This window comes from Staurois parvus, unplaced genomic scaffold (assembly GCF_062004578.1).
Source record: "Staurois parvus isolate SC_StPar_1 unplaced genomic scaffold, SC_StPar_1.0 ptg001681l, whole genome shotgun sequence".
NCBI lineage: Eukaryota > Metazoa > Chordata > Amphibia > Anura > Ranidae > Staurois > Staurois parvus.
This window is the reverse complement of record NW_028319477.1, coordinates 69,930-84,170: the sequence shown is the minus strand read 5'-3', so window position 1 is coordinate 84,170 and position 14,241 is coordinate 69,930. Positions and strand designations below refer to the sequence as shown.

Sequence of the window (14,241 nt, the reverse complement as noted above, 5' to 3'; positions counted from 1 at the left end):
AGTGGGAAGAATGTCCCTTACATTGGTGGTCAGTGGGAAGAATGTCCCTTACATTGGGGGTCAGTGGGAAGAATGTCCCTTACATTGGGGGTCAGTGGGAAGAATGTCCCTTACATTGGTGATCAGTGGGAAGAATGTCCCTTACATTGGGGATCAGTGGGAAGAATGTCCCTTACATTGGGGATCAGTGGAAAGAATGTCCCTTACATTGGGGGTCAGTGGGAAGAATGTCCCTTACATTGGGGGTCAGTGGGAAGAATGTCCCTTACATTGGGGGTCAGTGGGAAGAATGTTCCTTACATTGGTGGTCAGTGGGAAGAATGTCCCTTACATTGGGGGTCATTGGGAAGAATGTCCCTTACATTGGGGGTCAGTGGGAAGAATGTCCCTTACATTGGTGGTCAGTAGGAAGAATGTCCCTTACATTGGTGGTCAGTAGGAAGAATGTCCCTTACATTGGTGATCAGTGGGAAGAATGTCCCTTACATTGGTGGTCAGTAGGAAGAATGTCCCTTACATTGGTGGTCAGTAGGAAGAATGTCCCTTACATTGGGGGTCAGTGGGAAGAATGTCCCTTACATTGGTGATCAGTGGGAAGAATGTCCCTTACATTGGGGATCAGTGGGAAGAATGCCCCTTACATTGGTGATCAGTGGGAAGAATGTCCCTTACATTGGTGATCAGTGGGAAGAATGTCCCTTACATTGGGGGTCAGTGGGAAGAATGTCCCTTACATTGGGGGTCAGTGGGAAGAATGTCCCTTACATTGGTGATCAGTGGGAAGAATGTCCCTTACATTGGGGGTCAGTGGGAAGAATGTCCCTTACATTGGGGATCAGTGGGAAGAATGTCCCTTACATTGGGGGTCAGTGGGAAGAATGTCCCTTACATTGGGGGTCAGTGGGAAGAATGTCCCTTACATTGGGGGTCAGTGGGAAGAATGTCCCTTACATTGGTGGTCAGTGGGAAGAATGTCCCTTCCATTGGAGGTCAGTGGGAAGAATGTCCCTTACATTGGAGGTCAGTGGGAAGAATGTCCTGTACATTGGGGGTCAGTGGGAAGAATGTCCCTTCAATTGGAGGTCAGTGGGCAGAATGTCCCTTCCATTGGGGGTCAGTGGGAAGAATGTCCCTTCCATTGGGGGTCAGTGGGAAGAATGCTCCTTACATTGGTGGTCAGTGGGAAGAATGTCCCTTACATTGGTGATCAGTGGGAAGAATGTCCCTTCCATTGGGGGTCAGTGGGAAGAATGTCCCTTACATTGGAGGTCAGTGGGAAGAATGCCCCTTACATTGGTGGTCAGTGGGAAGAATGTCCCTTCCATTGGGGGTCAGTGGGAAGAATGTCCCTTACATTGGGGGTCAGTGGGAAGAATGTCCCTTCCATTGTTGGTCAGAGGGAAGAATGTCCCTTCCATTGGGGGTCAGTGGAAAGAATGTCCCTTACATTGGGGGTCAGAGGGAAGAATGCTCACCTTACAGGCAACTAATAAGATCATTGGTGTCATACCGATGTCTTTGCCAAGTGGTGTTTACCCCGGGACTATGCAGACACCATCAAATTGATAGTCAAGTAGCCAAAGCTCAAGCAACCTCTGAAGGAACCTTCATTTTTCACTAAACCCTGGTTGACAATGGCTGCTTAAATACTGACTTTTTGTAAATTTTTTATGTCTGATCTCCCTGCCATAGGAAGTGAAAAGTAAAAACAGCCAAATAAAATGACTTGTATTGACCATTTCAGATGTCTGATGTCTTTTACTCCAAGTTTTTGTTTTCTTTTTGTCTTTTAGCCCCACTGTGGTGTCTCTTCTTCCACAGACATCTTGTAGGATTTTGTTAAACGCGCTGAAGTCAGAGGCTCAGTTTGTGGCCGAATTACCCCAGCAACGTCGCGTTGCCCTTCTCGATGCCTTGGTACAATGCCTGGTGAGTGTTTAAATGTTTATTGGACTATCCAATGGAGCAATGAGCAAAGCAGAGCCGCTGCAACCCAAGGCAACCAATCAGAATTCATCAGTGATCCAGTGACAGTTCACCTGAATGGGTTACTGTACTTGTGCTTCATCTCTTTTCATTGCCTTACTGGGTAGACATGTTTATACCTAGAAGCAGGGGAAGACCAGGGGCACAGGGGACATTTGCCCCCTGGGCCACTGCAAATATTATATTATTAATATATTAGGTTTCCCTGAATGGAGATATTTCGGACCTCGATCTGTGTGGACCCACAATCAGTGACAGCTGCTGATGGTGATTTATAGCTCCGTAATGCTTGTTCAGCCGTGCGACCATGGCGCCCGCCAATGGGAAGTCTCCAGAACTAACTTCCATTGCAGCTCAGAGATGTTATGTGGCTGATCTACACAATTTAATTAGCAATTTTTTTTTTTGTTAAATCAGCCCTACCTGACATCTCCATATGGCTAGAAATCAGCCCCCCACAGCTGAGCATAAGTTTGTAGATAAGACTTTTTTGGGGGCATTATATAGCTACCTAAGTCTTGATCAGACCCATAAAATCAATAGTGCCTGGTAGTGGGAAGTCTCCATTACCAACCTCCAATGCAGCTCTGAGATGTTAGGAGTCTCAGAAGAAGCCAGTGATAGAAGGCCCAGATCACAGCATGGAGAAGGCATCTATATAATTTTAGCGATGATTCTCTAGGGAGCCATCGGAAATAATTGAACTTTCCTTGGGTTACCTGCCTTGTATCTGGACCAAACAACCCAAGGAAAATTCCAGTGGTAACAATGAGATTAAAGTCAATAGGGTATTTTTATTGTAGCACTCAAATACAAGAGATAGGGTTTAGGGGTTTCAGGATACCCAAGAGCACATAGGAGGACAGATAACCGAGTAAGCAGAAGGTCCCATGAAAATGACCCCTGGCCATGGTCATATTTGGTCAATGATGTCACCAGTATCCACACCCCTTTGTACACATTGTGATCCTGGCCAGGAATCTCTGCTGGTACCTGATAAGGGGCTGGGTGCTATCGCTGGTTGCTAGGATGCCAGTGGCTTCCAGCATCCTAGCAACCATGAGCACTAAGTAATAAAGCTGTCACTTTCATTACAGCTTCCCGGGGCAAGCCTTTTTATTATTTATTTCAGGTACTTATATAGCGCCATCAATTTACACAGCACTTTACATATATATTGTACATTCACATCAGTCCGTAACAGGGGTGGACTGACAACTCATGGGGCCTCCGGGCAATAGGGAATCATGGGGCCCCTATGTCCTTGCCCAAACTCAAAAAAGCCTATGAAAAAGGTACCAGGGGCATCTCATGGGGCCCCCTACTGACCCTGGACCATCGGGCAGTGCCCGAGTTTCCAAATGGTCAGTCCGCCCCTGGTCCGTAACCCTCAAAGGGCGTACAATCTAAGGTCCCTAACTCCCATTCATACATACACATACTAGAGCCAATTAAGACAGGATCCAATTAACCTACCAGCGGGGGCGGACTGACAAATCATGGGGCCCCCGGGCAATAGGGGATCATGGAGCCCCTGTGTCCTTGCCCAAACTCAAAAAAGCCTATGAAAAAGGTACCAGGGGCATCTCATGGGGCCCCCGGGCAGTATTTCTTTGGAGTGTGGGAGGATACCGGAGTACCCGGAGGAAACCCAGGCAGGCACAGGGAGAACATGCAAACTCCAGTCAGGTGGTGCCATGGCTGGGATTTAAACCAACAACCCCCAGTACTGCCAGGCAGAAGTGGTAACCATTTAGCCACTGTGCTGCCCAATTTTTTTTTAAAGGGGCAATCCCACCAAAAAACTGTTGCAAAGGCTATATTGAATTTCTCTCCATGTTGTCTTTCAACAGTATTTGACTTCTGTCACTCTGTAGGCAGAGACATTCTAGCGTCCCTGACCAAAGAACCATCTTCCCAGGTCCAGATGGCAGCTTTCATCTCAGCTACTCTGCATCCCTCTTAAAGTAAAGGTGTCTCTGTTCAGCTCAGTTCCCTTCAGGTATCTGCACCAACTCTTACGTGGTGGCATAGCACATCCCATGTCCTGGTCCAAACAGTAGTCTTCACTCATCCTCCCAGGGGAAGAGCCCCAGGGGAAAGAGAGTTCTGGGATGGTGCTCCCAAACATCTTCTCAGGCTTTACCCCTGAACAAAACCATCAAGGATGGACTAGGTAAGATAAATGTTCTTGACCTAGGGATTGGCCTTCCCATAGCGATTATTGGAACCTCCTTCCAGCAACAGGCTGAAGAAATCAACCCAGTAGACATAGGGAAAACATACAGGGGCCAAAAAAGGTCGTTATTAGCTCAGGCTGGTTACAGCCTACCAGTATTCCACACTAAACTTGGACAGAGACAATACTGCAGAGGGCAGGATCTGTCTCTGATTGACGGCTCCTTCCTGTTTTGAGGTCCTAATGGAGGACCAGGTTTAATCTGTCTACCTAAGGATACAACTTGCTCCCCAATTATATATATATATATTTATCCAATAAAAGCATTTACAGTTCAGTCTTGATGGTGTCCCCCTCCTCTCCACTATTCTGCCCCACTTCTTTCTCTCTCCTTCTCCTCCACATTCCACTCTTGCGTCTTCTTTTCTCTCTATCTTCCACCATCTTGTCTTGGTTGTGTGGTGCGTCTTAGCACAATGTAAAATTCCCCTTCCGAGGGTCACTGGATGTGTATGGCCCCCCTTAGATGAATGTCCCTAGTCCTCCCTTCTTTGGAAGCCTTACATCCTGGTAATCTGTGGCCTCCAACTCTCTTTGCAGAATTCAGGAGGGACCATATCCACAACAGAAAAACTTGTAGACCTCGGGGTCTTAACTCCATTTCTCAAAGGAGCAACCTACCAGGTATTGTCCCAGAATATAATGAGGCAGAGTGTGGAGCGAGTGACCAGTTACTGCTACCCACAAGAGACTCGACTGCTGCTTGCCCAACTGCTGCAAGCACCACAGGCTTTCAGGTTTGTAATGGAACGGTGCCTTCAAGGTCGTTTTTCAATTCTGAGAATGAATGGCTTGTGAAAACCCACTAGTGGTGGGCTGAACATCCCCCTGTTCGGTTCCTGGTTGAACATTCCAACCTACTGAAAGTTCGACCGCGAACTTTGAACGGGGACAATTTGTGCATCTGAGTATGTGGTGAGATACGGCTCAGTTACTACAATCCAGCCTGAGTTCTATGATGAAGTCACGCGGTATTTTAGTAGTGAGACATTCCTTCATGTCTCAGCTGTCAGTGGGGTTCCATGTTGTCAGCTGAATGTCAAAAGAATTAAACAATAAAAAAAAAGAAACAAAAACAAAACAGCATCCATACCAAGCCCTTTGGGTCTGGTATGGATTCTGAGGGGAACCCTATGGTTGAACTGGATGGACTTTTGTCTTTTTTCAGCCAGACTAACTATGTAACTACAGTTAGGTCCATAAATATTGGGACATCGACACAATTCTAAAATTTTTGGCTCTATACACCACCAAAATGGATTTGAAAAGAAACAAACAAGATGTGCTTTAACTGCAGACTGTCAGCTTTAATTTGAGGGTATTTACATCCAAATCAGGTGAACGGTGTAGGAATGACAACTTACTTGATTTACTTGAGAGTTGACAGCAACAGATTCCAAATGCAAATAGCACACTTGAAATGAACTCTGGACCTTTTATCTGCTCATTGTAATTGGGATAATGAGGGAATAACACACACCTGGCCATGGGACAGCTGAGAAGCCAATTGTCCCATTACTTTTGGTCCCTTAACAAGTGGGAGGCACATATGCAAACTGTTGTAATTCCTACACCGTTCACCTGATTTGGATGTAAATACCCTCAAATTAAAGCTGACAGTCTGCAGTTAAAGCACATCTTGTTCGTTTCATTTCAAATCCATTGTGGTGGTGTATAGAGCCAAAAATGTTAGGATTGTGTCGATGTCCCAATATTTATGGACCTGACTGTATGCAACCCCAATGCCAAAATTTAAAAAGAAATGGCATGGGGGTCCCCCCCCCCCAAAATCCATACCAGACCCTTATGCGAGCATGCAGCCCAGCAGGTCAGGAAAGGGGGAGCCGCACAGCGCGCTCCCAGCACAAAGACCGGGGTGTCACTGAGAGCAGGACCCGGGACTCCCGATTCCGGGTCACATGATCGCTGTGATAGCCTCAGATTGGCTATCACAGTGATCAGTCACTGCACAGCCCAGCCGCCATGTTTTTCTTTTTTTTTTCGCTCTATGAATGGAGGAGAGAGATACATTGTATCTCTTTAATTCCTGGCATTGGGGGGAAGGAAAGAAAAAAAAAAGGACTAAATAAAGAAATATTAAAAAATAAAGAAAAAATACCTAGATCAAGGTTTTATCTAGTTTAGTGCCAGGGTAAGTGTTTGGGTCAATGTCAGGGTCAAAGGTCAAAAGGTCAGGATCAAAGGTCAGGAATTAAAAAAAAAATTTGGCAACAGAGTCAGTGTGTTTTAGGTAACAAAAAAAATGTGCACTATTGTTTCTGGGCTGTACTATGGGGTACAAACAACAAATAACATACACATAGATGGTATCGCTGCGATTGCCAAGAGCCGGAGAATTTATTTTGGGTTGCTCTTTGGTGGTCGGTTATGATAGTAACAAGAAACACACAGCTAAATTTAAAAAACATTTTTTTTTACTATTTTGGGCCAGTTTTCCTTTGATAATAAAAAAAAAAATCAGGAGATATCCATTACCATTTACCACCAAATGGAAGCCCAATTGTGAAAAAAACGCGGTATAATTCACCCGGATGTACGAAGTAGTTGTGATGATACGGACAGTTTTACTAACACAGGTCAACATTGCAAAATTGTGCTAAGGCATTTAGATTTGTTTTACCCTCAGACGTGAAGGGGTTAAATAGACTGATGACTTCACAAGGGGGCCTCCCCCCCTTGTGATGTCATGATGCCCTGTGATTGGCCAAAGCATTGCAGCTGACCTATGGCCAATCACAATGCACTGTCAGGGCACAGTGCACTATGGGGAGTGGCGAGCGAACGCCCATACCGTTCGTTTGTTCACACGAATGGCCCATGTTCGACTTGAACATGCAGCCCATCACTAAGACCCACTCAGGGGCGGACTGACCATTCAAGCACTTGGGCAGTGCCTGAGGGCCCGGGATCAGTAGGGGGCCCCATGAGATGCCCCTGGTACCTTTCATTGGCTTTTTCATAGGCTTTTGTGGGTGTTGGCAAGGACACAGGGGCGAACTGACCATTTGGAAACTCGGGCACTGCCCAAGGGCCCGGGGTCAGTAGGGGGCCCCATGAGATGCCTCTGGTACCTTTTTCTTAGGCTTTTTTTGAGTTTGGGCAAGGACACAGGGGCCCCATGATCCCCTATTGCCCGGGGGCCCCATGAGTTGTCAGTCCGCCCCCTGTCACTATAGTGATGGAGAGAGCAGCAGCTTGTAGAAATTCACAAGTCATTGTTCATGTGCACTGACACCAAGAGATTCAAATGGAAGATCAGGCTTCTGAAACCTAAACTGCTGAGAAATTCTTCCACAACCCAAACCTACTGGGAGAGAACATCAGGAGTCACCATACTGAGGGGGACATCCGGTGCCGGGACAAGGTCATGCAGCACCCAGGGAAAAGAAGCCAACCTTCGCCCCCACCCCCTTCATTGTGTGCAAGCTTAGGGTATTCTGCCCCCGGCAGTCATCCACTTCTCAAAATGCCTCGTGTCAGAATGAGCTCACTGGCCCCCCATCCCTACAGTAAACCGCTGCGCCCAGGGCAGTCGCCCCTCCTGCCCCACCCCTTGTCCCGACCCCGGGCGCATCATATACATTGCAAATACTTGCAGGCCAAAAAAACAGTTTATAAATACATTAATATGTTTTATTTGGAGCTTTTTTTTAAAAAACCTAATCTGATTCAGACCAGCAGAGAAAGGATTTCAGTAAAACAAAGCAAAGAAGTTCCAAATAAACTTGAGCTAACTACAAAAGATATATTCAGCCTGCGCCTTTTTCATCAGAGCCCCATCAGAGTCTGTATCAGAGTTAAACACTTATCAGAGTCCTTCTCCACATCAGCGTCCCCATCAGAATCCTCCCTTACATCAGGGTCCCCATCAGAATCCTCCCTTACATCAGGGTCCCCATCAGAATCCTCCCTTACATCGGGGTCCCCATCAGAGTCCTCCCTTACATCAGGGTCCCCATCAGGGTCCCCATCAGAGTCCTCCCTTACATCAGGGTCCCCATCAGAGTGCTCCCTTACATCAGGGTCCCCATCAGAGTCCTCCCTTACATCAGGGTCCCCATCAGAATCCTCCCTTACATCAGGGTCCCCATCAGAATCCTCCCGTACATCAGGTTCCCCATCAGAATCCTCCCTTACATCAGGGTCCCCATTAGAATCCTCCCCTACATCAAGGTCCCCATCAGAATCCTCCCTTACATCAGGGTCCCCATCAGAATTCACCCTTACATCAGGGTCCCCATCAGAGTTCCCCCTTACATCAGAGTCTTCCATATATCAGAGTCGCCCCTTACATCACTGTCCCCATCAGAGTCCCCCTTACAACAAAATCAGAGTCCTCCCTATATTCGAATCCACATCAGAGTCACTTCTTTCTTTAGGGTCCTCCACCAGTGTCCCCTCTATATCAGGGTCCCACATCAAGATCCTCTTCAGAGTCCGCCCCTGCCTTTACACTTGCAGCATGGCTGTAGCCAGGGCCGTGGATAAGGGGGTACCACCAGTCCTCCTGTATGGGGCCCCGGCCAGCAGGGGGCCCCAGGCAGCTGGGGGAATCAGATGTGGGCAGGGAGGGTTAGAAGGTAGATATCTGAAAACCTCCAATGGATACAAGTTCTCCACCAATGAAGAGTTGGGTGCAGGGGCAGACTGACCATTTGGAAACTCGGGTACTGCCTGGGGTCAGTAGGGGGCCCCATGAGATGCCCCTGGTACCTTTTTCATAGTCTTTTTTGAGTTTGGGCAAGGACACAGGGGCCCCATGATCCCCTATTGCCCGGGGGCCCCATGGGTTGTCAGTCCGCCCCTGGTTAGATCTCAATCTGCTGCGGTGAAATCAGTAGAGGTGGGTCCAAAACCAAGCTGCATTACGTATGTGCTGCGTAGAGGTTCGGGATTTGATGGTGCTGTCTGGCTGGTTCCCCCAAATCGCAGCACTTCCCCAAGAAAATGACAAAGGCTTTGGCAAATAAAACAATTAATTGGTATGTATTTCAATGGTGTATTTGTGTTTGCCCGAAGGTTGGCTTTAGGCAGATCCTGGGCGCGGTGCTTCTAGAGGAATGATTGTGCTGGTTGTACCGCGGCGACTGATCAACTCTAGCTTTGTATTCAGGTCTCCAACATTGTGGACCTCCTCATTACTGGAGCGATTGGATAGACTGGTCCCTTTACTGCCAGTCAGCACTCTGCAGTCCCTCAGCACAGTAAGTACACCATTTACTTTATGTATTCTTCTATTTGCTTTTCTGTGCCACGCCTGCACTATACTTATTGTGGGAACCCTCAAAGTGTTACTAAACCCACAACAGTAGAATCAGTCTGTAGATGCAGCAATGCACGCTTGTTCACTGTGGAACCTAAGGGGTTAATCCTCTGCATTGGGTAAAAAAGGCTGTTTGATCCTGTCTTCTATGATCCTCCCCTTCTACTGTGCCCAGTCCAACTGCTCATAGCACAGAGCCTTGGGGGCAAGCTGCACAGGCTCAGTTTGGTGGGTATCGCTAGAGAGTTTTTTTTTTTCCTTGGGAGGGTGCATGTGATCAGCAGAGAACCAATCAGCACTGTTCAGAGGTCATGAGTTATGCAGCGTCAGAGGACAGTCAGAGCAGAGTGAAAACTCCACCTACAAGCTTTAACCGGTGCTCGGCCGGACGCTGATAGAAGTCACAAGACTGCTCTATACTGCTGATGGGAAAAGGTATTTAGTAGTTTATATTTACTAAAATAATTGCATTTCCATGTTCTGTGTACTATGGGAGAGCGGATATAGTGAATGCGGGGTCCGGGGAGAGCGGATATAGTGAATGCGGGGTCCGGGGAGAGCAGATATAGTGAATGCGGGGTCCAGGGAGAGCGGATATAGTGAATGCGGGGTCCGGGGAGAGCAGATATAGTGAATGCGGGGTCCAGGGAGAGCGGATATAGTGAATGCGGGGTCCGGGGAGAGCGGAGATAGTGAATGTGGGGTCCGGGGAGAGCGGATATAGTGAATGTGGGGTCCGGGGAGAGCGGATATAGTGAATGCGGGGTCCGGGGAGAGCGGATATAGTGAATGCGGGGTCCGGGGAGAGCAGATATAGTGAATGCGGGGTCCAGGGAGAGCGGATATAGTGAATGCGGGGTCCGGGGAGAGCAGATATAGTGAATGCGGGGTCCGGGGAGAGCGAATATAGTGAATGCGGGGTCCGGGGAGAGCGGAGATAGTGAATGTGGGGTCCGGGGAGAGCGAATATAGTGAATGCGGGGTCCAGGGAGAGCGGATATAGTGAATGCGGGGTCCGGGGAGAGCGGATATAGTGAATGCGGGGTCCGGGGAGAGCGGATATAGTGAATGCGGGGTCCGGGGAGAGCGGATATAGTGAATGTGGGGTCCAGGGAGAGCGGATATAGTGAATGTGGGGTCCGGGGAGAGCGAATATAGTGAATGCGGGGTCCAGGGAGAGCGGATATAGTAAATGCAGGGTCCAGAGAGAGCGGATATAGTGAATGCAGGGTCCAGGGAGAGCGGATATAGTGAATGCGGGGTCCGGGGAGAGCAGATATAGTGAATGCGGGGTCCGGGGAGAGCGGATATAGTGAATGCGGGGTCCGGGGAGAGCGGATATAGTGAATGCGGGGTCCGGGGAGAGCGGATATAGTGAATGCGGGGTCCGGGGAGAGCGGATATAGTGAATGCGGGGTCTGGGGAGAGCGGATATAGTGAATGCGGGGTCCGGGGAGAGCGGATATAGTGAATACAGGGTCCAGGGAGAGCGGATATAGTGAATACAGGGTCCGGGGAGAGCAGATATAGTGAATGCGGGGTCCGGGGAGAGCGGATATAGTGAATACAGGGTCCGGGGAGAGCAGATATAGTGAATGCGGGGTCCGGGGAGAGCAGATATAGTGAATGCAGGGTCTGGGGGGGAACAGATTTAGTGAATGCGGGGTCCAGGGAGAGCAGATATAGTGAATGCGGGGTCCGGAGAAAGCAGATAAAGTGATTTCAGGGTCCGGGGTTTAGTAACACTTTAAATCAGTCCTTTTATTTGAGTTGCTGAGAGTCTTGATACTCCACTTAGCAGACTTTAAATATCCTATCCATTTTCATTCTGCTGAAGGATTTAAAGTGGACCTTCACCCTCTTCTTTAATTGACATAATTTTTCTCCCGCCACAAATGAATATTACATTTGTTTGGGGTGGGGGCAGATTAAAGTAGAACTAAAGGCAAAACTTCAGGTTTTTTGTTTTTTTTTGATAGTGTAACTTTTTTCCATCTCTGTCTTATTGGGGAGATTTCTCTTCACTTCTTGTCCTATAGCCAAAACAGGAATCCCTTCAAAGTGTGGGAATCCCTGGTAGTCATCAGAACTAGCGCCTCATTGGAAGATTTCCCCTCTATTCCTGTTCTGGTGACAACTAGATCATTATTAGAAATCATGGGGTGCTGTATAGCCTACCTGACAGCCCCCACCCCCAAATACCCTCTATTGGGGGGCCCTGCTACCCTGTGTCATTACCATACACTCATCACACCCTGCACCCCACATGAACACCCCTGCATTCTCATTCACTCAGCAGTATGCACCCCCTACATCTCCCAATAAATCCACTTTACACTTTACCAGGGGCGGACTGACAACTCATGGGGCCCCGGGCAATAGGGGATCATGGGGCCCCTATGTCCTTGCCCAACCTCAAAAAAGCCTATGAAAAAGGTACCAGGGGCATCTCATGGGGCCCCCTAAAGGTACCAGGGGCATCTCATGGGGCCCCCTACTGACCCCAGGCCCTCGAGCAGTGCCCGAGTTTCCAAATGGTCAGTCCGCCCCTGCACTTTACTTGTATCCCTTATGCCCCCAACTACCCCACAATCTGCAGCTCCTGCATCCCCCATTACCCCGCACTCTGCATCCCCCAATTACCCCGCACTCTGCATCCCCCATTATCCCCCACACTGCATCCCCCATTACCCCGTACTCTGCATCCCCCATTACCCCGCACTCTGCATCCCCCATTACTCCGCACTCTGCATCCCCCATTACCCCGCACTCTGCATCCCCCATTACCCCGCACTCTGCATCCCCCAATTGCCCCGCACTCTGCATCCCCTAATTACCCCGCGCTCTGTATCCCCTAATTACCCCGCACTCTGCATCCCCCATTATCCCCCATACTGCATCCCCCATTACCCCGAACTCTGCATCCCCCATTACCCCGCACACTGCATCCCCCATTACCCCGCACACTGCATCCCCCATTACCCCGCACTCTGCATCCCCCATTACCCCGCACTCTGCATCCCTTATTACCCTGCACTCCCCACACCCTTTATCCCCTCTACCCTGCACCCCCTGCACCCCACATAAACACTCCTGCATTCCCGATCACTCAGCTGTATACACCCCCTGCATCTCCCAATACTCTATCTGAATCCACTTTACTTGTATCCATAATGCCTCAAACTGCCCCACGGTCTGCAGCTGCTGCATCCACCATTACCCTGCAACCCCCATTACCTTCACACCCCCATTACCCCGCACACTGCATCCCCCATTACCCCGCACACTGCATCCCCCATTACCCCGCACACTGCATCCCCCATTACCCCACACTCTGCACCCCCTCTATCCCTGTTAGAATTCACCCTGCAACCCCTGTATCCCCCCTTACACCTTACTTTATACCCCCTGAATCCCCCATTACCATGCACCCTGTACCACCTGCATCTCCCAATATTCTGTACCTTGCACCTTGTATCCCTGCACCCCCTCCCCAACCTGCGCTCTGCAACCTGTGTATCTCTAGTGCACCTCACTTTATATCCACCATTAACCTGCAACCTCTGCATCTTCCAATATGCCTCATTCTGCACTCCCTGCATCCCCCTGACACACAAACGCTCCCTGCCATTTTTGGGGGGGCTCTTCCTGTCTTCAGGATTTAGATTGAAGCTTCATCTGGGAGGGGGGGGGGTTGTATGCTGACCCTCTCCTTGCTCCTTCTGTAGTGTCGTAATTGGAAGCCCTCTTCACAGCTCACAGCCAATCCTCTAAAGTTTCCATTCAACTGGCTTGTCCTGGATATATCCCCTCCCTGCTATGAGCCGGTGGGTGTAGTCAGGGATAAGGAGCAGAGAAAGGGGGGGACTCGGGCATAGGAAGTTTGTGGAATGTGAGATGTCTAGAGGTACCCCCTGACAGACCCCGATGACCTGATGAGGCCTGGGATCCGTTCAGGAGGGCTGTCAGTACCTCCCTATTGGTGACAACCCAAAATGTGGGATTTTCTTTCACTTTTGGTGACAATGGTCACCAGGACAAACCGAGAGGGTGAATCTCTATCCAAAACTCAAAAAAAAAAAAAGTTTAGATTTTAGTTGTACTTTAAAAGTGGCTTTTATGCAGGACTCAGACCTGCCCTGGGCAGAAAATGACGTTCCCCCACCCCACCCCCACCCAGCCCTGCCCGCCCTGCCAAAAAGCCTACAAGGAGGCTTTGGGTCAATCTACACCAAGCTGCGCATACACAGGGCTATCTCGACCACACTACATATGCACCACATCATCGGGGGGGGGGGGGGGGGGGGGGGGCTGGCCTAAAGAACCAGGAAGTGACAGCCAGCCCCCTGATGAGGTCACATGAGAAGATGGCGGTGCACAACCAGGAAGAGACAGCCAGCCCCCTGATGAGGTCACATGAGAAGTTGAAGGTGCACAACCAGGAAGAGACAGCCAGCCCTCTGATGAGGTCTCATGAGAAGATGGAGGTGCACAACCAGGAAGAGACAGCCAGCCCCCTGATTAGGTCACATGAGAAGATGGCGGTGCACAACCAGGAAGAAACAGACAGCCCCCTGATGAGGTCACATGAGAAGATGGCGGTGCACAACCAGGAAGAGATGGCCAGCCCCCTGATGAGGTCACATGAGAAGATGGCGGTGCACAACCAGGAAGAGACAGCCAGCCCCCTGATGAGGTCTCATGAGAAGATGGAGGTGCACAACCAGGAAGA

At 49.3% G+C, this 14,241-nt stretch overlaps 1 protein-coding gene across 1 annotated transcript in view; it reads left to right on the top strand.

The window, feature by feature from the left end:
* Positions 1 to 1,799: 1,799 nt before the first annotated feature.
* The window catches only part of LOC149434768 (stereocilin-like), a 50,557-nt gene continuing 38,115 nt past the window's right edge, over positions 1,800 to 14,241 (top strand). The window contains exons 1-3 of the mRNA XM_089663410.1: positions 1,800 to 1,929; positions 4,766 to 4,962; positions 9,360 to 9,450. Of these exons, the coding sequence (XP_089519536.1) occupies positions 4,868 to 4,962; positions 9,360 to 9,450 (186 nt within the window). The 5' untranslated portion in view covers positions 1,800 to 1,929; positions 4,766 to 4,867. The remainder of the gene's footprint in view (positions 1,930 to 4,765; positions 4,963 to 9,359; positions 9,451 to 14,241) is intronic.